Consider the following 21,023-nt stretch of genomic DNA (forward strand, 5'->3'; position numbering starts at 1 on the left):
TGCACAGAAGTGCAGCCACAACCTCCGCCTTCATGCAGTTTATGACTTAACAAAAGAGACACAAGTGAACCAGTAGTATCAGTGAACTGAGATCAATTCTGTAACAAGCACAGGGTGCAAGGGAACACTCAGTGAGAGCACTTAAGGGCATGTAGGGCAGTGGAGGAAGGCTCTGAGAGTGCAGGGACCAGGAGAAGGAATACATGTTCTGAACAGAAGGCCTACAGGTAAAACAAAGAGTGCAGCTGGTTCAGAAACTGGTATTTCGCTCTACATGGAACGTAGTTTGAGAGACAGAGTGCCCAGAAATGAGGCTAGAGACGTGAGCCAGTGCCACATCATGCTAGCCTTTCAATAACAGTAAAGATTTTGGATTTATCCTAATGACTATAGTTAGTGAAGGATTTTTAGCAGGGAAGGGACAGGATTACATTTGCGTTATAAAGGACTTCAGCCCCTATGGGAGATTAGATTAGAAACGACACTGGCCTGAACAAGGATAAGCAGATGTGTGAAAAGGCGGCTACATCCATGACATCTAGGTCTCACAGTATCACATTAGGACCCAGTGACTCAGTATGAGGCACAATGGCATCAGAGAAGTCGTGTCATTCCCAAACTTCCTGCTCAAGCCACTAGATGTGCGGTGGTATGACTCACTAAGATGAGAAATACTAACAAAGAAACGGGTTTTGTTTGGTTTTTTGGAGGGTGAAAAGAGGGAAAAGGGGGAGGGAAGAGTTAAGTTATAAATGTACTGAAATGAGTGTCTGTGGGACCTACAAGTAGAGGTGCTAGTTGGCACTTAGATATAAAAGTCCTGAAATGTCCAAGATGGCAGCACAGGAAGACCTTGAATTTACCTCCCACAGACACAAGAAATCCATACCCACACATACGGCAATCCCTCCTGAAGAGCTGAGAATAGACTGAACAGCTTCCATACAACAAAGGGTAGAAGGACCACACAGAGGACAAGAGGAGAGCCTGAGACACGGTAATGACAGGAAACTGACCCCAACATTAAAACTGCAGTAGGGAGAGACAGGACTGAGGAGCCACGTGCAAATTCACCCACCCAGGGTCACAACAAAAAACACAACAATCTTTTAAAGAGCAGAAAGACTATAGAAGTGGAGAAAACTCATTTACTAACCATACAGCATGGGCCAGACGGTGGGGACTGCTGGAAAGCCCCCCAGAGATGGAGACGCTAAGAGGCACCACTGTTTACGCTCTCCCTTCACCTTGGTAGTGCAGACAGGAGCAGGGTCCAGGCGTTCTAAACGGACTGCTGACTCAGTGGCCCTGGGCTCCTGGCCCACACCTACCATAGCTCCAGCTGTCCAACTAGGGCTGCCCCAGCACAACACATGAAACCCCCCAGCCTGTGCCCACTACAACTCCATCTCCAGCTGTCCTGCCAAGGCAACTTGGGTGCAAAGCACCCCAGGCATTCTCACCGATCCGGCCAGGGAGCCCCCTGTGGAGTGCTGCAGCTGGCACCCACCCCAGCTCCAGCCATCCCACCAGGGTAGCCCAACACAGAGAACCCCAGGACCTGCCAGACCACATCTGATTCAGCTCCAGCTGTCCTATTAGGGTGGCCCTGGCACAAAACAGCCCAAGATGCCCCAGCCTGTGCCCGCTCCAGCTCCAGCCAGAAAGCCAAAGCCATCAGGAACATGGAGTCTACACAGGGGAAATTCCTATACAAGGCCACTCCTTCAAGAATGGGAGAGGTAGCCCTTTCACCTAATTCACACAAACACAGGAAGTCAGATAAAATGAGGAAACAGAGGAATATGCTCCAATCAAAAGAACAAAAGGAAACAGCAGAAAACAAACTAAAGAAAACAGACAAGCAATCTACGTGATAAAGAGTTCAAAGTAATGGCCATAAAGGCGCCCACAGGACTACAAAGAAGAGTGGATGAACTCAGTAAGGACCTCAACAAAGTGATAGAAAATATGAAAAAGAACCAATCAGAGTTGAAGAACACATTAACTGAAGTGAAAAATACACTAAAGGGAATCAATGGCAGATTAGAGGATGCAGGAGACCAGTTCAGTGATCTGGAAGACCAGATAGTAGAAAGCACCGAAGCTGAACAGCAAAAAAATAAATGACAGGTTAAAGGACCCCTGGGACAACATCAAGCGGAAAAAAATTTACATTATAGGGGTCCGGGAGAAGAAAGAGCAAAGGGCAGAAAACTTATTTGAAGAAATAATAGCTCCAAATTTCTCTAAACAGACATCCATGTCCAGGAAGCAAGAGAGCCTTAAACAAAAATGAACCCAAAGAAGTCCACACTAAGACACATAATCATTAAAATGTCAGAAATTAAAGATAAAGAGAGAACCTTAAAAGCAGCAACAGAAAAGCAACTAGTTACACAGCAGGGAAACCCCCATGAGGCTATCAGCTAATTGTTCAGAAGAAACCCTGTAGGCCAGAAGGGAATGGCTGGATATATTCAAAGTGCTAAAAAGACAAAACCTACAACCAAGTATACTCTACCCAGCAAGGTTGCCATTTGGAACTAAAGGCAAGACAAAGAGTTTCCCAGACAAACATAAGTTAAAGCAGTTCATCACCAATGAACCGGCCTTACAAGAAATGGTAAAAGGACTTCTTTAAGCAAAAAGACCGTACCGAGAAGAAAGCATGACCCAAAAAAATTTCACTCATAAAAACAAACATAGTAGAGGTAATAGTTCAATCACTTACAAAGAAAGTTAAAAGACTAAAAAGCAGCACATTTATAAATAAAATATTAGTTAAGGGAACTCAATTAGAAAATGTAAAATATAACAACATACACATAAAACATAGAAGTGGGCAGTAAAAATACAGTCCTTTTAGAAGGTGCTCAAACTTAAGTGACCATCAACTTAATACAGACTGCTATATACTTATTATAAGTTATACAGTATCATTATAAGTATCATTATGTTACTTAGAATCCTATATACTTAGGATGTTATCTATGAACCTCATGGTAACCACAAAGCAAAAACCTGTAACAGACACACAAAAATTGAGAGAGAAAGCCAAGCATAACACCAAAGAAAGTCCTCAATCACAAGGAAAAAGAGCAAGAGAACTACAAAAACAATGAGGAAACAAGTAACAAAAGGCACTAAGTACATACCTATCAATAATTACTTTAAATGTAAATAAATGCTCCAATCAAAAGACATGGCTGATGGAACGGATAAAAAAACAAGATCCATCTATATGCTGCCTACAAGAGACTTGCTTCAGAAAATACAGACCAAAAGGGAAGGGATGGAAAAAGATATTCCATGCAAATGGTATCCAAAAAAAGCCAGGGTATCAATACTTACATTATACAAAACATACTTTAAAATAAAAAAAAAAATTAAAAATAAATAAAATATAAAGACTGTAACAAGAGACAAGGGCACTGCATAATGACAAAGGGATCAACCCAACAAGAGAACATAACAATTATAAGTATCTATGCAACCAATATTGGAGCACCTAAATGTATGAACATAAAAACAGACATACACAGAGGAAATGACGTAACACAGTTAACAGCAGGGGACACCCAACTTGCATCAATGGAGAAAATCAAGCAGAAAGTCAATAAGGAAACCGTGTCTTTGAACAAGACATCAGACTAGATGGACCTAACAGAACATTCACAACATTCCATCCAAAAGCAACAGAAAACACCTTCTTTTCAAGTGCACATGGAACATTCTCCAGGATATGCCACCAAAAAGGTCTCACCAAATTGAAGATTAAAATCAGGGGCACCTGGGTGGCTCAGTTGGTTAAGCATCCGACTTCAGCTCAGGTATGATCTCACGGTCCGTGAGTTCGAGCCCCGCGTTAGGCTCTGTGCTGACAGCTCAGAGCCTGGAGCCTGCTTCAGATTCTGTGTCTCCCCCAAGCCCCCCCCTCTCTCTCCCCCCCAACTTGTGCTCTCTCTCAAAAAATAAACATGAAAAAAAATAAAAATAATAAAAATTAAAAACAAAAAAAAGGATTCATCATGATGAAGTTAGATCTATTCTGGAGACGGTTCAGTATCCTCCAATCAATCAATGTGACACGCCACATTAACAAAATGAATGAAGGATGAAAATTGGTATGATCATCTCAACAGATGCAGAAAAAAATTCGGCCAAAATTCAACACGATAAAAACTCTTAACAAAGTAAGTTCAGAAGGAAAATACCTCAACGTGATAAAGGCCATATATGACAAATCCACAGATAACATCACATTCAACAGTAAAAACCTGAGAGCTTTTCCACTAAGATCAGGAACACGACAAGATGGCCACTCCCACCACCTTCACCCCAGCCACAGCAACCAGACAAGAAATAAAAGGCATCCAAACTGGTAAGAAAGAAGTAAAACTCACATCTGAGGATGACAGAACACTATACACAGAAAACCCTCAAGACTCCACCCAAAAACCATCAGAATAAATGGATTCAGTGAAGATGCAGCATATACAAAACCAACATATACAAATTGGTTACACTTCTATACGCTAATTTAGAACTAAGTGGCAGAAAGAAATTAAGAAAATAATTGCATTTACAATTGCACCAAAAAGAATGAAATACCTAGGAATAAACTTAACTGAGCAGGTGAAAGACATATACTCTGAAAACTTTCAAACACTGATGAAAGACATACCATGCTCAGACTGGAAGAATTAAGATTGTTAAAATGTCCATACTCTCCAAAGCAATCCAAAGGCTCAATGCGATCCTACCAAAATACCAAAAGTAATTTTCACAGAACTAAAACAAATAATCTTAAAATTTGTACGGAACCACAAAAGACCCATAACAGCCAAAGCAATCTTGAGAAATAAAAACAAAGCTGGAAGTAACACAATCCCAGATTTCAAGATACACTACAAAAATACAATAATCGAAAAAGTGTATTAATGGCACAAGAGAGACACACAGACCAATGAACAAACTAGGAAGCCCAGAAATAAACCTATGTTTATATGGTCTATAATAAAGAAAGAAAACTTATGCAATAGGGAAAAGACAGTCTCTTTAATAAATGGTGTCAGGAAAACTGAACAGTCACATGTCAAAGAATGAAACTGGACCACTTTTCTATACCATACACAAAAATAAACTCAAAATGGATTAAAGACCTAATGTAAGACCTGAAACTATAAAATTCCTAGCAGAAAACAGGTAGCAATCTATCAGACATAAGCTTTAGCAACATTTTTCATAGCATATTGCAAATACCATATGATTTCACTTGTATGTGGAATCAAAACAAACAAAAAAAAAGAACTAAACACAACAAAACAAACAACACAGAAAAAGACCCATAAATACAGAGAACTGGTGGTTGCCAGAAGGGAGCGGAGGGGAGTGGCAGAATGGGCAAAAAGTGACAGAGTGGGAGGTACAGGCTTCCAGTTACAGAATGAGTAAGTCCTGGGGATAAACGGTACAGCACAGGAAGTAACAACAGTACTGTCATAGAGTCTTATGGTGTGAGGTGGGGCTGCATCTGTGGTGGGCACAGCATGATATACAGAACTGAGGAGTCACTAGGTTGTACACCTGAAACTAACGTCACACTGTAGGTCGACTACAATTTAAAAAAACAAAGAGCAGACAGCTGAATTTCCTCAGGACTAGAGCTCTGCCAGCAGGGATGAGGGAACAAGGAGGCAAGGGACTCAAGAAGAGTGGCTAAGGTGATAGACTATGGAATCTAAGTGGATCAGGAAAGCAGTCAAGACAGGACGTGCAGAGAGCAAAGACACAGAGGGACCCAAGGACTAGAGCACCTGATAAACCACCTGTGTGCTGAGAAAACCTGAGTAAGAGAGGAAAGGAGGTTATGGTTAGAGAACACAACGTCTGAATTTGTGATTTCACAAGTGAAGCAGTTCTTTGTGCTATCAAGATCCAGCAGCCCTGGGAAAGGATACCTGAAAATGGAGAGAAGAGGTTGCTGGTAATACAGAAAAGTCACCAGATGGACAGGAAGGGAGAACGAGGAAGGCAGAAAAGCATGAAACAGCAAGGTTCTCAGGAGAATTGCAAGCAGTCTGACAAAAGTTAAGAGGGATCAAGATAAGGATGGAGAGGGAAGAGCCAGACCACAGAAGTCATATCTGAAAGCTAATTTGCTCAAGATGAGAACTGTCTTCTGAAGGACTGAAGGGCTGTCAGATTTTTTAAACATCCATCCTAGGAAACAGAAAGGGTAGAAGATACAGGGAAGCAGATTTCAAAATAAAAGAGAATGTTCTAATGACTAACGATTATATAAATTGGTTGTCTTAAAAATTAGTAATTCTAGTAATACTAGAAGTGTTTAAGCAAAACTCAATGTTGATCTGCCTACAATGTTGTAAAAAGAATCAAACAGGAGACCATTAAGTTCCTTCCAACTCCATGAAGGCAGTAAGAGAAGAAAAGGCATTACTTACCAATTCTACACCTATTACTCCTGCACCAATGACAACCATCTTTTCTGGAACTTTTTTTAAAGATAAAGCACCTGTAGACGACACTATCGTATCTTCATCAATCTATAACAAAATATATACAATCAAAATGATTTGGAAAAACCTACTGCCTTATAAATGAGCTCACAAAAAATACTAAGACATTCATCTGTTCTGAGGTATCTATGACTTCTATCCTTACATTCAATTCTTTTTAATATAATTTATTGTCAGACTGGCTTCCATACAACATCCAGCGCTCATCCCAACTAGTGCCCTCCTCAGTGCCCATCACCCACTTTCCCCTCTCCCCCATCCCTTACAGTCCATTTTAACAAATCCCATTAAAAATGCTCACTTGAAATTTCATCATTCAATATTTCAAAACAAAATGGTCCATTTTAACTACAAAATGAACCCAAGTCTATCTTAATATGAAATGTTCTATTTCTGGTCAAAATCACTGCAAAATAGAGATAGCTTCCCAAAGCTGAGTGTCAACATATGGTATTTCAGTTAGAAATTTTTCATTCAAAGTGCATAAATAGCATGAATAAAGTAGTTTATAAAAGGTCTTCCTGAAGGAAGGTTATAACAGTTGTAAAAAGCATACCGTGATTCCAGGAAAAGGAGTAACTTCTGACCCTGTAGCTATAAGAATGTTCTTTGTATCAATAATTTGAGTGCTGCCATCGGCTTTCATAGCAGTGACCTGATTTTTGCCCGTTATCTTTCCATATCCATTTACGTGAACAACCTTTAATAAAATAATATTTATACATTGACAAAGTTTAAAATGATGTTTGCAATTAAAAAAACATGGGGCGCCTGGGTGCCTCAGTTGGTTGAGGATCCAACTTCGGCTCAGGTCATGATCTCACGGTTTGTGAGTTCGAGCTCCACATCAGGCTTTGTGCTGACAGCTTACTCAGAGAGCCTGGAGCCTGCTCTGGTTTCTGTCTCCCTTTCTCTCTGCCCCTGCCCTGCTCACACTCTGTCTCTGTCTCTCTCAAAAATAAACATTAAAAAAAATTTTTTTAAATAAAAATAAAAAAACATGATTAATGGGGAGGAAAATAAAAGCACTCTATTAAATAATACACCCAGTACAAAATACTTCCTTACTTAATAAGGTTACGCATAGAGCAGCAAAAAACTTGTTATATACGTCAGGGAATCTATTTCAGGTTAGCACACAGTTTTAAATTAATATCCCCAGCAGGAAAAAAAAGAGATAGGGGTGCCTGTGTGGCTCAGTCAGTTAAATAGCCAGCTTCTGTTCAGGTCATGATCTCATGGTTTGTGGGTTCAAGCCCCATGTCAGGCTCTGTGCTGACAGCTCAGAGCCTGGAGCCTGCTTTGGGTTCTGTGTCCCCCTTCTCCCTCTGCCCCTCCCCCACTCATACTCTGTCTCTCACTCTCTCTCAAAAATAAATATTAAAAAAATATATATAATACCCCCAAGCATTAAGTTCTAAGGGCATCACTCTATCAGCAGAATGTTTCATATGAACATAAGATAAAGTAGGCATCTGAACATTAAAACACTGACCTTATTCTGTTTGAATAAGTGGGCAATTCCACCAGTTAAAGCTTTTACCGCTGTACTCTTCTGCTCCATCATCTTCTCTAAATTCAAGCGAACTTCAGACACTGTAATTTGTTAAATAAATCTTTAGTCCTTAGCTAAATTCTTGACGCAATGTGATATTTTTCACTAATCAGGTCTGGAAAATTTCAGCTTAATGCTTACAGAACTGTAAAAAAGGCAGTGTTAAAACTTCTCATGTAGTAACTGCTATAATAATTGTAGCTCGCAAAGAGGCCAACAGCAACACATCACGGTCAATAAAACTTATCAAACACAGTAAAAAGTCCACCTTTGGGAAAAATGCAGTCCAAAATACACATTACATCCCACGTGGCAACATACTCATGCTCCGAACACATGATGATGATTATAAATCTGGACAGAATTAAATAGAGATGGCAAAGTAAAACATCAGCTGAAATTTTAAATAGGAACAACTTCACAAAACAAAAACAAAAATACTCATCTGAAAACTTTAAATATAGAAACTTAACATAAAAGAGTTTAATCAACTGGATTTAATCCCTCATTTGGGTCGCCTGGGTTGCTCAGTTGGTTAAGCGTCCGACTTCAGCTCAGGTCATGATCTCATGGTTTGTGGGTTCGAGCCCCGCATCAGGCTCCACACTGCAGAGACTGCTTGCAATGCTCTCTCTCCCTCTTTCTGTCTCTGATTCTCTACCACTTGCGTGTACTCTCTCTCTCAAAATAAATAAACTTAAAAAAAAAAAAATATCCCTCATTTAACTCCTAACTCTAAAGCAACAACATAACAAAGCAGCTCAACTCAACAGAACTTCAAAAGAGGGAGATCTTAGCAATCTGCACATGCAATCAACCCATATCTCAGAGATGAGGAAACAGAGACCCTGAGAGATCTGATTTACGTAGGTCATAGAACTAGAAGAGGAAGCTTGGCCTACGATGCAAGTCTCTTGACTAAACCCTGTTTCTTCTTTCCTGAGTCAGGAAAGTGGGTTTTGATTCTACCTTTCATCTACTTTGATATGTTTGCTTTAATGTGTACATATCACCTCTATACCCACTGGATTGCCTACTACAGCCCATTCTTTCAGAAACTACTACAACAAACAAATGAAAGAAAAATGATTACCCCTCCATACCCACTGGTATGTTTAAGCTCTTTCTAGAACAGACTACCCTTCTGGATGAATCTGTCAACAATTGGTGAAAAAGGATGAAATGAAAACAGCCCAAAAAGAATGGTGGGAGACAAGATTTACCAAATTAAAATGAAATGCCCTCCTTTTACACTGGGTTACATTCCCCATTCTCTCCTTTGTTCTTGCCACACTACCAACAACCTAAGCAGTCTGTCCATCCTTCCTTCCTTCCTTCCTTCCTTCCTTCCTTCCTTCCTTCCCTGCCTAGAGCACTCAGGAATCCAGTGCCAACTCCCCACCTCGAGATCTCCAGGTTTCAGGGAAATTGAAACGGACTCTTCATACACATACACACACACATACACACACAGCAGACTTCACACAAAAGTTGTCAAAGGAACAGAAGATGTCATAGTAGAAATCTGGATTTAAGCCTTAAGTAAATCTCTATTTTTAATATCTTTTTTTACTCTTTCCTCAATGAAACAAGTATTACTCATTAGACATACAGAAGTCTTTAACTGGAAGAGTCAAGTATGGCTGGTAATATTGCTAAATATGAAAGGTATACTTACTTTCAATTCCCCTAGATGCAAAATCTTTTCCATGGGCCATATGGTAATAATGAGAGTTATTTAATAAAGCCTAAATAGACAAAATGATGAAATGTTAATAAGACTATATATGATAAAAAAGCACTTAAGAAATGACATCCCCTGCATGCAATAGTACAAAGGACTACAACAATTCAGTTTCTGTTCTTATGTAATTAATCTAAGTCAAATAATGACACAATGTTCAACAGCAGGACTGAAAAACAAAACACCTTTACTTTCTTTAAAAGCAAAGGAATAGGTACCCTCTTCAGGGGGCAGGTGAAAAGGGCAGTCCTGTCTACATCCAAAAGCACCTAAAAGAATTTACTGCCTATGATCTGTTTCGTTGGTAAAGGAGAACTAAAGAGAAAAATGGAACATGAGAGTCTGTTTGAATGGAAAGGCTAGGGATTCCAAAACAAAGAAGCAATTTCAGGAATGTATGGCAAACCGCTGAAAGCACTGCTTAAGCTTTACCAAGGATAACGTGTTTTTTATCAACCTTGGGTTGTTTATTTTTTAGTAACTGTATTAGTCTAATATTCTAGTCTTAACATATCCTTCTAGCTGGTGGCTAATGACAGAAGCCTTTGCACTGTACGAAACACACGTTCACCTTAGAAGGGATACAACCGACGTTCAAGCACGTTCCACCAAGCGTTTCATTTTTCTCAACGCAGACTGTCTATAACCAAAGAAAATATTATTTAACGGCACATAACCTGCAGAGTTTCAGTTCACTAAAATTCCCATGTATCTGTCCTAATTCTTGTACAAAATAAGTTTGCATTTGTGAGAATGAAATAGAGTCCTTTAAAATTTATCATCTGAGTAATACTAAATGCAGGCTAACCCAAATGTGAATTATTCCAAGACATTTTTGTTTAACATTACCAAACACATGCTTTTAGTTCTATTACTGTTGCTTCCAAAGTGAAGTTAGTAGCCAAACGTGCGAAGCAGTGTGGGGAGTTGGGAATAATGGACTCTGCTATTTCATGAGACTACCACAACTGAGTAACACTCTTCACTCGTCTCAGGCCTGAATAGAACTTATAAAGACATTATTTACCACTGTTATTTAGGTGCAAAGTATTTTGTGAATATGATCAAGTCCTTCCAAATAAAAATAAATCAACACCTCGTTTAGTCTAAACTTTACCTTGAAGCCCAACTGGGCAGCTTTAATAGCGGCAACATATCCTCCGGGACCAGATCCTATCACTGTTACATCAGCATCAACTACAATAAAAGCAAATTGATATAAACAGTAAATTGCTTAATATGGACCAAAAATAGTACATTAAAAAAACAAACAAAAAATCTGATACTTTAAACCTCCAAGAAAGTACAAGGAACCAGAATTTTCTACCCAGTACTATTTTATTCCTAGGTACTTAACATTCTTTGATGTTAACTAAAACTGGCATTTTTAAATTTCATATTCTATTTGTTCATTATGACATATGGAAATACAACAGAGTTCTATATCCACTGTATCCACTGACCTTGCTAAATTCCACACCGTTTTACTTAATAACAACAAGACAGGCTTTTAGTGACACTAGAAGACACATCTGCATGAGGGAGAGAACTTTGGAATCTGACATACTTGTCTTCAAATCTCAGCTCTAACATTTATTAGCTGTGTAACCAAGTGACTTAATTTTTCTGTCATAAAAGAAACAATAACACTACCTTAAATGACTAATGTTAGGATTAAATTTTGTACATCCTTAGAGCTGTCAATAAATTTAAGAATGATATGATTCCAGGTACTGTACTTGAGATACAGGGAGAAAAACCAGCTTCCCTGTAATAGATGGCAAACACGTTTTGGACTTTATTTGAATGCTGATAAATTTCATATAGTTTATAATAACAGGCTAACCAGAACATTAAGTGAACCACTCTGGACATTTACCATATGAAGATAGAAAAGGAAATTAACTTTGATCAGCAGCCTTAGTAATATAATAATTATAATGCAAATGGAAAAGAAGTCCAATTATTCCCACTGTTCTCAAGCCAACTTCAAATAAAAATACACTGGCTTGAAAGAGTTAGGAGACAGTCTCCCTTCTCCTCCGCCTCTACTATCCTTACAACCCCAAGCATTTAGCAGTTTATAACACATTTTCACATCTATTATCCTGTTTGATTATCGAACTTCTTATGAAGACGGTAAGGCTGGCATATAACTGACATTTCACAGATAAGAAACACTAGGTTCAGAGAGGTCAGTTAACTTGCCCAAGGTCATATAGCAAGTGACTGGCAGAGACAAAATGTAAGCTTTTTGTCTCTATTTCCAATGGTCATCCCATTATTCAACGGTATTCTATTCCTCAATTTCAGCTATCATAAACTAAAATCCTAAGAGCAATAATCAAGCTTTATAATTATTAGACATCTAACCTTAGGAGAGTAATTTAACCTGTTTCACTTCAGTTTCTCTAACTGCAAAATAAAGGCTACAAAAAAACCTACTTCATAGGGGCATGATACAAAATATGTAAATAGCTTAGCACAATACTTGGAGCATACATAATAAATATTTGCTATATGGTAGCTATATTCTGACCTCTGAAGATGGCAGTTTTAATTTCTGATCATCCCTCCTCAAGAAAACACCCACCCCTCCAAGGGATGGCAGTGCTAGTATCATCAAAAAACTTCTGCAGGACTGAAAAGAAACACAGAACCCCTGTGTTGAAAGAGAACTAAGAAGTTATCCAACCCACAAAACCTAAGAATCCTTCCTACTGAATAAATAAAAGTACTGATTCTCCTTGGTTATATCAAATGATAATTAGGATTACTCAGTACATGAAAAAAATATATAGCTAGTCCAATACATGAAAAAAGGATCGTTTCAAGTTTCATCGATCCACTTGTGCTCTTTGGCTACGCTGTCTGGTTCCCTGATTCATGTTCAGAATTAAGTACATAATAAAGTGTATATCTATTTTCAAGTTTTGAACCAAATGATGGCCTAAACAATATTCTTTAATTTGGATTCTAATTTTTAATTCACAGTAATGAAACACAAGCTACAAAAAACAGGTTTCTTTGCTGAATTTTTAACATCTTTTCTGATTAAAGTATATGTTAATTAAATAAATTTAAACACAAAATAGCCAAAAATTTTAGTTTCATTTCCCATCGTGCTCTTAGATTTTTTTTTAACTATGCAAAATACCAAAAATTTAAAACCAATCACCCCTCACTGAAGATATTAGATGTACCATTCCATCAGAACACCACTAAAGTGCTAGGGAGAACAAAAAAGAAGGGAAAAAGGAAAATTCTCTGAAGATCAGTCAGCTGAGACTATAGGAGGGTGTGATCCAGTAACAAACCTTCAAAAACAAGCCAGTATTTAGGGGATGTCTGCGATTTACTTTTAAATGTGTCAAAAAAGTAAGGTGGACTGATGGGTGGCTAAATGGATGAACAGATACATGACAGTTTAAGTACAGTAAAATGTTAGTGGAAGTATCTATGAATGTTCACTGGAAAATTCTTACTTTTCCGAACATTTGCGATTTTTCATAACGAAAGGTTACAAAGACAAACCAGTTGGCTCTCACCTATACAAAGGCTGCACGCAGGTGAAGAGTTTACAACACACAATTCTGACTCACCACCTCCTTGTCCAAAAGCATTTCTCAATTTGATTCCCACATACACTTTTAAAAACCAGGATACAGACAAATAATTAAATGAAACACACTAAGGAACACTTGATGGTTAATTTTACAAAATTAGCTCTAGCCTTTAAGAGTGAAAAAGAAAAACCAAACAGGACACACAAATCAGTATCATGGGAGAAAGATGACTAAGTTAGAAGTACGGCAGAAGACAGCTACATAGCAATCTGCATTTTAGGTGGCAGTGAAATATCAGGAGAAAGTTATCAGGCTGATGCTTTAAAAAATACTGGGATACAATTAGGTGTGATGGACTTCAACAGACATGGCAGTTAATGCCATGAAATGAACTGAAGGAGAAAAAGCAGGAAAAAGTGTTCTACGAATGTTACTTACTATATCACTGTGAGGAAAATAAGTACACCGTGTCATCAAGGCTACCACTGAAATATAGGTGTTGAGTTACAAATAAATGATAATCATCAACAAAGTGCAAGACGTATTTTAAGGAGTCAGTTTGCGATAACATCTACCATTTTGGTAATTTATTCTGTGCCAGGCAGTGAGCTGAGTATTTCATGTCGTCTCATTTAAGCCTCCTTATGTCTCTATGACACAATTATCAGACCTCCATTTCACAGGAAGAAACTAAGGCTGAGAGTGACTAGACAACCTGCATAAGGTTGCACAACTAGTAAGTGATGCAGCCAGGGTTCAAAGCAGGTTCTTTCCATTCATAAGCCTCCACTCACTCCTATACCTTTCTGTCCTAATGCCATGCAGAACACTCAGATGACCCCATCATCTCCAGGGCAATCAGGAACTCCAACTAAAATGACAAAAAGCTCCTTCATTAACATAACGAAAGCAACAAGTATTTATGAACACCTACCCAAGAGGAAATCACTACCTTCAGTAACCTGACACTACAGTTAGGGAAAACACGCATGTTTCAAAATATACATAAATCAAGATTATTTTTAAAAATAAAAAAAGGGGTAAGAAAAAACATATCGTAAGGCAGGAATTATTAATTACCAAATTCACTAAATGAGTATAAGAGCCAGTTGGCAAGGTTTATTTGTTTTGGGGGGTAGAGGGGTCCTTTTTAAATTATCAACGGCCTTAATCTCCAGTCTATTTTAGTGACCCTTTCATAGTAACATCCTATACTTGTCATCACCCAAAACGCCCAGCCTCTAAAATCCTGAATTCTATAAGAATTCTTTACTTTCTGATCATTACCCTACAACCTCCTTAATCCATAAAGGAGAAATATAGTAAAAGAAAAAAAGATTTGAAATTGAAAGAAAGAAAGAAAGAAAGAAAGAAAGAAAGAAAGAAAGAAAGAAAAGAAAAGAAAAGAAAAGAAAAGAAAAGAAAAGAAAAACTGGTGTTCAAACATGAGCTCTACCCCTTCGTAAATTCTTGGGCAAATATTTAATCTCTCTGGTTTTGATGTAACATAGGAATAAAAGTGACAGTAATACCTACATCCCAGGGTTTGAGGTCAAAGATAACAATGCATGTCAACATCCTGGGATGATGCTAGGTGCATACAAGGCACTCGACGGATGTTTCTTCCCTCCTCAGATCCACCTCCCAATCTCACAACCTCCAATCTTCGTAACACCAATGCTACTCCAGTGTTCTCTCCCACTAAAACCCGACCCAGACATTACTCTCTCCTTCTTCATTGGTCTTTTCTTTTTCATTCAACAAACATTTATTGAGCATTAGACACTATTCTAAGGTCTTTGGATACCTATAATGACACAGCCCTGGTTCTTCTAGTCTAATAAGAGAGAAAAAGCAAAAAGCATTACAATAAAAACTCCAATCTGCAGCAAGAATGATCTTTAAAAACAAATCATATCAGGGCACTGGGTGGCTCAGTCGGTTAAATGTCTGATTTCGGCTCAGGTTATGATCTCATGATTCAAGAGATCAAGCCCAGAATCGGCTTGGCACTAACAGCATGGGTTTCTCTCTCTCCCTCTCCCCTCTTCCCCTGTTGGCATGCGCATCTGTGCTGTCTCTCAAAAATAAACTTAAAAAAAAAAAAAAAAAAAAACAAATCGTATCAGGCCTCTGCTTAAAACATTTCCAATGACTTCCAACTGTCGTTAAAATAAAGAGTTAGGGTCTTTCATTATCTGCAGAGGTCAACTCTCAATCTTCAACACACTTCAGCCACACTGGCCCTTTTCAAGCTCCTTAAAGGCACTGTGCTCCTTCTCACATCAAAATACTCCCACATGCTGCTCCTTCTACCTGGAACACCTCCTCCCATACCCACTCCCACCCCAACCCTTTTCAGATATCAACATCGTTTCCTTAGAAAGAATTCTGTGACCATTCTCCATCGGGATACAGATTTCATAGCTCCCTTATATTTAGCCTATGGGGTCTTTACCACAATTTTTTTTTTTAATGTTTGTTTATTTTTGAGAGAGAGAGAGACAGAGTGCAAACAGGGGAGGGCAGAGAGAGAGGGAGACACACAAAATCCGAAGCAGGCTTCAGGCTCCGAGCTGTCAGCACAGAGCCCGACCTCACACCTGAGCTGAAGCCAGACTCCTAACTGACTGAGCCATCCAGGCTCTCCGCTTATCACAATTATTGGATGGATGCTTGTCTTGCCCAAATGGACTATAAACTCTATAAAAGCTGCATCTTGGGGGCACCTGGGTGGCTCAGTCGGTTAAGCGTCCAACTTCGGCTAAAATCATGATCTCGTGGTTCGTGAGTTTGAGCCCTGTGACAGGCTGTGCTGACAGCTCAGAGCCTGGAGCCTGCTTCGGATTCTGTGTCTCCCTCTCTCTCTGCCCCTCCTCCATTCATGCTCTGTCTCCATCTCTTTCAAAAATAAATAAACATTAAAAAAAAATTTTTTTAATAAAAAAATTTTTTTAAAAAGCTGCATCTTGTCTGACTTGTTCACTGCATCATCCCAGTCACTAGCACATAGTATATATCCCATAGTTGTTGAACTGAGGAATGAATGTAGCTAATGTGAGTGATTAAGTGCTGTGAGTCCACTCCTGTCATGAAACAGAAGGTCCTACCACAATAACACACATCACTCTTCAAATCTTGATGAATTTGGTTCATACAGTTATTCAAACATCTTCCAGATGTTGTAACAGGGACTGTATTATAAGAAATTTTGAACTCCTCCAGGTGCTCTCATCAATAAATACTCAACAGAAGCTGACCAAACAGAACAGAAATTAAAAACGTAGGCCCTAGGAGCGCCTGAGTGGCTCAGTCGGTTAAGCGTCTCACTTCGGCCCAGGTCATATCTCACGGTTCGTGGGTTTGAGCTCCGTGTCAGGCTCTGTGCTGCACACAGCACAGAGCCTAGAGCCTGCTTCGGATTCTGTCTCCCTCTTTCTCTGCTCTTCCCCCACTTGCACGTGCTGTCTCTCAAAAATAAACAAACATTAAAAAGGTTAAAAAAAAAAAAAAATGTAGGCTCTAGGGTCAGAAGAATTTTCCCAATTCTGTCATTTCTTAGCTGAACCTCTTTTCACTCAGTTCCTCCAGTTATAAAATGGGGAAAATGGAAACACATATCTTACAAGATGGCAACAAGGATTAAAGACTGCTTGAGACACAGTAAGCCCTCAGTGAATCAGTTACTATTACTGTTGTTGTTGCTGGTTACTTACTTTGTACCAGGTACCATACTGGATGGTACCATAGAAAAATTAAAAAACCAAAACCAAAAACAAAAAAAACAAGCCTATTAACTTCCTGTTTTAAGTAGCTGAAAAACAAAATATGTGTCATTTACAGAAGCTTCAAAAATATTTTTTAAAAAAGAGGAAAATATCCATAATCCATAGCTTTCATAGCTTCCTTTCAGGGTATATCCTTCTGTCCTATAATATGTCTTTGACAAGCCCATCAAAATCTTCGCTCAGGATGTCAAAAAGTCATCTTACCATTCTAAACCATGTCAAATAACCACCACACTTAACCTCACCCAGTGGACAGAATTAACTTTTTCTTTTTTTTTTGATGTTTATTTATTTTTGAGAGATAGGGACAGAGTGTGAGCAGGGAAGAGGCAGAGAGAGAGAGAGAGAGAGAGAGAGAGAGAGAGAGAGAATATGAATCTGAAGCAGGCTCCAGGCTCTGAGCTGTCAGCACAGAGCCCCACATAGAGCTCGAACTAACAAGCCACGAGATCATGACCTGAGCCGAAGTCGGACGCTTAACTGACTGAGCCACCCAGGCGCCCCTAACTTTTTCAATGTAAACATTCAAAAATCATCCCCTGCTCAAAACCCTTCATTGGCTTTCCCACCACACTTGGGAATAAAATCCAAACTCCTTCACCTGGCTTCCAAAACCCTCCCACCATGAACTGATCCCCGCCTACCTCTCTGATTTTACATCCTCCAGCCACACCGGCCTTTTCTGCAATGCCTTAAACCTGACAAGCTAGTTCTCACCTCACACCCTTGTCACAGTTGTTTCTGTCTGCCTGAAATAACCTCACTCCCTCCCTTCACTCAGACATCATTTCCTTAGAAAAGTCCTGACAGCCTATCTAAAATAGTCTTTGTTCCTCTCCGTTGCCCACTTTAATTTTCAATCACTACCCAAAATATTTACCTATTACTTCAGTATTGTTTGTCTTTTGTCACCAGACTATTAGTTCCAAAAGTACAGGGCTTTGCCTTGTTCACTGCCTGGAGACACTAGGTGCTCAATAAACATTTAAGTGAATACACAGATGAACAAACGAATTCTATGAGCCACTATTTTATTACCGGTTACTCTAATTCTATGACCCACTATTTTATGACCCACTATTTTATTACCAGAAACTCTAATATTCACTTACTTTTACATTTAAACACAAAGGAACTATGAAATAATGTGAGGAAAAACTGTTTTACTAAGTACTTACTTGGTTGATCAGCGTAAGTTCTCAGAGGAACTGCAGAAACTCCCTGTAAGCCATGAGATATTCGACTGAAATGGCCTCTCTGGAAAAGAAAATTGTTCATATGATGTAAAATGTGAATTCAAAACAGTGAACTACTGAAGGTCCATGAAAATGTAATAAATGGAGCAAACTTTATCACTTATTATTATTAATATATCTTCCATTGCCACATAGAGATTACACATCAATTTCTCCTCTTTCATAACAATTAAACTCTCCACCACAGCTCACCACACTATCTTTTCATTATGAATATTCAATAAACTATGTCATAGTTAGCCCAACAAAAAGTGTTATTCAGTGGCGTGAAGTTTTCTTAAAGTTTCAGAAAGCACGGCTCATTTCTGGCGCCAGGGATCATTTTAATGTCACGGTTAAAGTTCTTAGAGTTCTAACTTAAGTACCCAATAATCTGTATTATGACAATCCTACTTGTAACTGCTGTTTCCTAACTCAAACTACCACGTACAACCTATGAAGATGCTCCTGAACAGTTAACTAGGAACACAAATTAGACAAGGTCACTTTGGAAAACGCAGTTACTGACATTCAACAGCTACTCAGGTTTCACAGACTGCATCACAACCTCCATAAAAATCTCTATGGACGTCTACTCTCTCCTACGCTAAGAACAGGGAGGCACAAAGAAACAAAGCAAATAGCTCCTATCACAGCAGGCAAACGGGAGGCAGTGATGAAACCCACACTAATGCAGTCATGGTCTCTACTCCAAGGTAACTCAAGGCACCTGAGGTCAGGACGGTAGGCCAAAGTGGAGCAGACCAACCAAACGTCAGTCCTGACTTTTAATCCCTGCTCCCCCACTAACTAAAAATGTAACTCCTAGCATATTACATTAACTCTCAGGAACACAGATTACTCATCCTAGACACAAAGGAGTTTGACCAGCATATGATCTTCAAGGTATCCATCAGCACAGTACTCAGCTACGATCCCACATACGTACAATCTGGCTGTATTCGACACGGAGATGAAATGGGAGAGCTGTCGTAACGAAAGATAACCTGCTGCAAGCCTCTAGGAGGGAAGGCAATGGACACTACCTTAAAGCTGCAAACAATGAAGAGGCCTCTGAGGAATTCTTAGGGTTACCTGCCGGGGCTGACTGCGTCTGGCTGTTTCAAGGAGCAGCCGCAAGGTTACCTGCCCACTGCCACTCTAGGGCTGAGATGAGGATTCGAGATAAAACGTAGAACGTATGAAAAGCCAGACCAGACGGGGCAAGTGCTATTTCTACTTCCTCTGCCAAGGTGGAGAAGCCTGTGTGCCCAGGGCCCAGGCTTGGGAGTGGACAGTGAGTAACTGCTGGCCGTCACACAACAGGCGGGGCCTCTCCGCCGCCCGGGTCTTTGCTCCGGTCGCGGCCCGGGCAGAGCCTGCTCAGGGGCGGGGCCGCGGGTGGTCCCGGCCCGACCGCCGGCCTCTCTCGCCCCACCAGTTAGGCCGCGTCCGGACTCCGTCAGCAGGCCCTTCTGTGCCTCTGGTTCCGCACGACCCCACCCAGCCGGCCCTCACCTTGGCCAAGGAGCAATACACACGACTCCAGCTCTGCATTTTACCGCTCAACTTTCCTCTCCGCCAACGCTTTCACCTCCGCTAAGCTCCTCTGCCGCCTCGCCAAGGTCTCCCCGCCCTGCGCATGCACAAGAGCAGCTTACGTCATGGGTCGGCAGCAGCGCGATTGGCTGGAGCGGTCAGAGCCCATGGGACTAGGCGTTCCTGTCAGGCGCGGGGTCGCACACTGTCGTAAGGCGCCTAGTGCTTTGTGGCAGGGAGGGAGTGCCGTACCATTTTACCGGTGATAGGTAAACGTGGGCGCTCGTAATGTGATCTTATACTTGGAAGACGAGCTAAATTAACAAGGCTATCGTTTGCTTGGTGCAAGCTGCAGAAAGTAAGGCTTGACGGGTCCTTGATTGTGCTAAGCTGAGGAATCTCAGCACTTTCCAGGCATCGTCTCACTTCACAGCAAGTATATGAAAGATGATGAGTTTTACCACTTCATCGGATGAGGCCTGAGAGGTTAACTATCCCCGAGGTCGCACAGAGGAAAGATGACTGCTTTATAATTTATCTCCTCCAATCAAATACTATATAAGGGATGGAACCGACTTTGGCATCACCAGCAGCCTACTCTAAGCTAACTGGCAAAACAGAAAACACTATCTTCCTCCTCTGTTAGAGCAAATTAGGATGGGTTGGGTGGGGGATAAGATTTTAGGTTTTTATAAGAGACAATGAAAAACTGTCTTCGGGGCGCCTGGGTGGCGCAGTCGGTTAAGCGTCCGACTTCAGCCAGGTCACGATCTCGCGGACCGTGAGTTCGAGCCCCGCGTCAGGCTCTGGGCTGATGGCTCGGAGCCTGGAGCCTGTTTCCGATTCTGTGTCTCCCTCTCTCTGTGCCCCTCCCCCGTTCATGCTCTGTCTCTCTCTGTCCCAAAAATAAAAAAAAAAAAAAACAAACAAAAAAAAAAAAAACGTTGAAGAAAAGAAAAACTGTCTTCAAGATTGAGCACAGAGCTCTAAGATCTGATTCATGCTTTGTGATAACTATATAGTGTGAATAAAACTTAATTCTACATTTCTTGTA

At 40.1% G+C, this 21,023-nt stretch overlaps 1 protein-coding gene across 1 annotated transcript in view; it reads right to left on the minus strand.

Moving 5' to 3' along the window:
* The window catches only part of DLD (dihydrolipoamide dehydrogenase), a 34,810-nt gene extending 14,530 nt beyond the window's left edge, over positions 1-20,280 (minus strand). Inside the window, exons 1-8 of the mRNA XM_042915100.1 lie at positions 19,949-20,280; positions 18,374-18,452; positions 10,959-11,038; positions 10,413-10,481; positions 9,776-9,845; positions 8,038-8,138; positions 7,099-7,242; positions 6,468-6,569 (exon numbers count right to left, since the gene is read on the minus strand). Coding sequence (XP_042771034.1) covers positions 6,468-6,569; positions 7,099-7,242; positions 8,038-8,138; positions 9,776-9,845; positions 10,413-10,481; positions 10,959-11,038; positions 18,374-18,452; positions 19,949-19,987 — 684 coding nt within the window. The 5' untranslated portion in view covers positions 19,988-20,280. The remainder of the gene's footprint in view (positions 1-6,467; positions 6,570-7,098; positions 7,243-8,037; positions 8,139-9,775; positions 9,846-10,412; positions 10,482-10,958; positions 11,039-18,373; positions 18,453-19,948) is intronic.
* Positions 20,281-21,023: the final 743 nt, after the last annotated feature.

The sequence above is a fragment of the Panthera leo genome, chromosome A2 (genome assembly GCF_018350215.1).
Source record: "Panthera leo isolate Ple1 chromosome A2, P.leo_Ple1_pat1.1, whole genome shotgun sequence".
NCBI classification, from domain to species: domain Eukaryota; kingdom Metazoa; phylum Chordata; class Mammalia; order Carnivora; family Felidae; genus Panthera; species Panthera leo.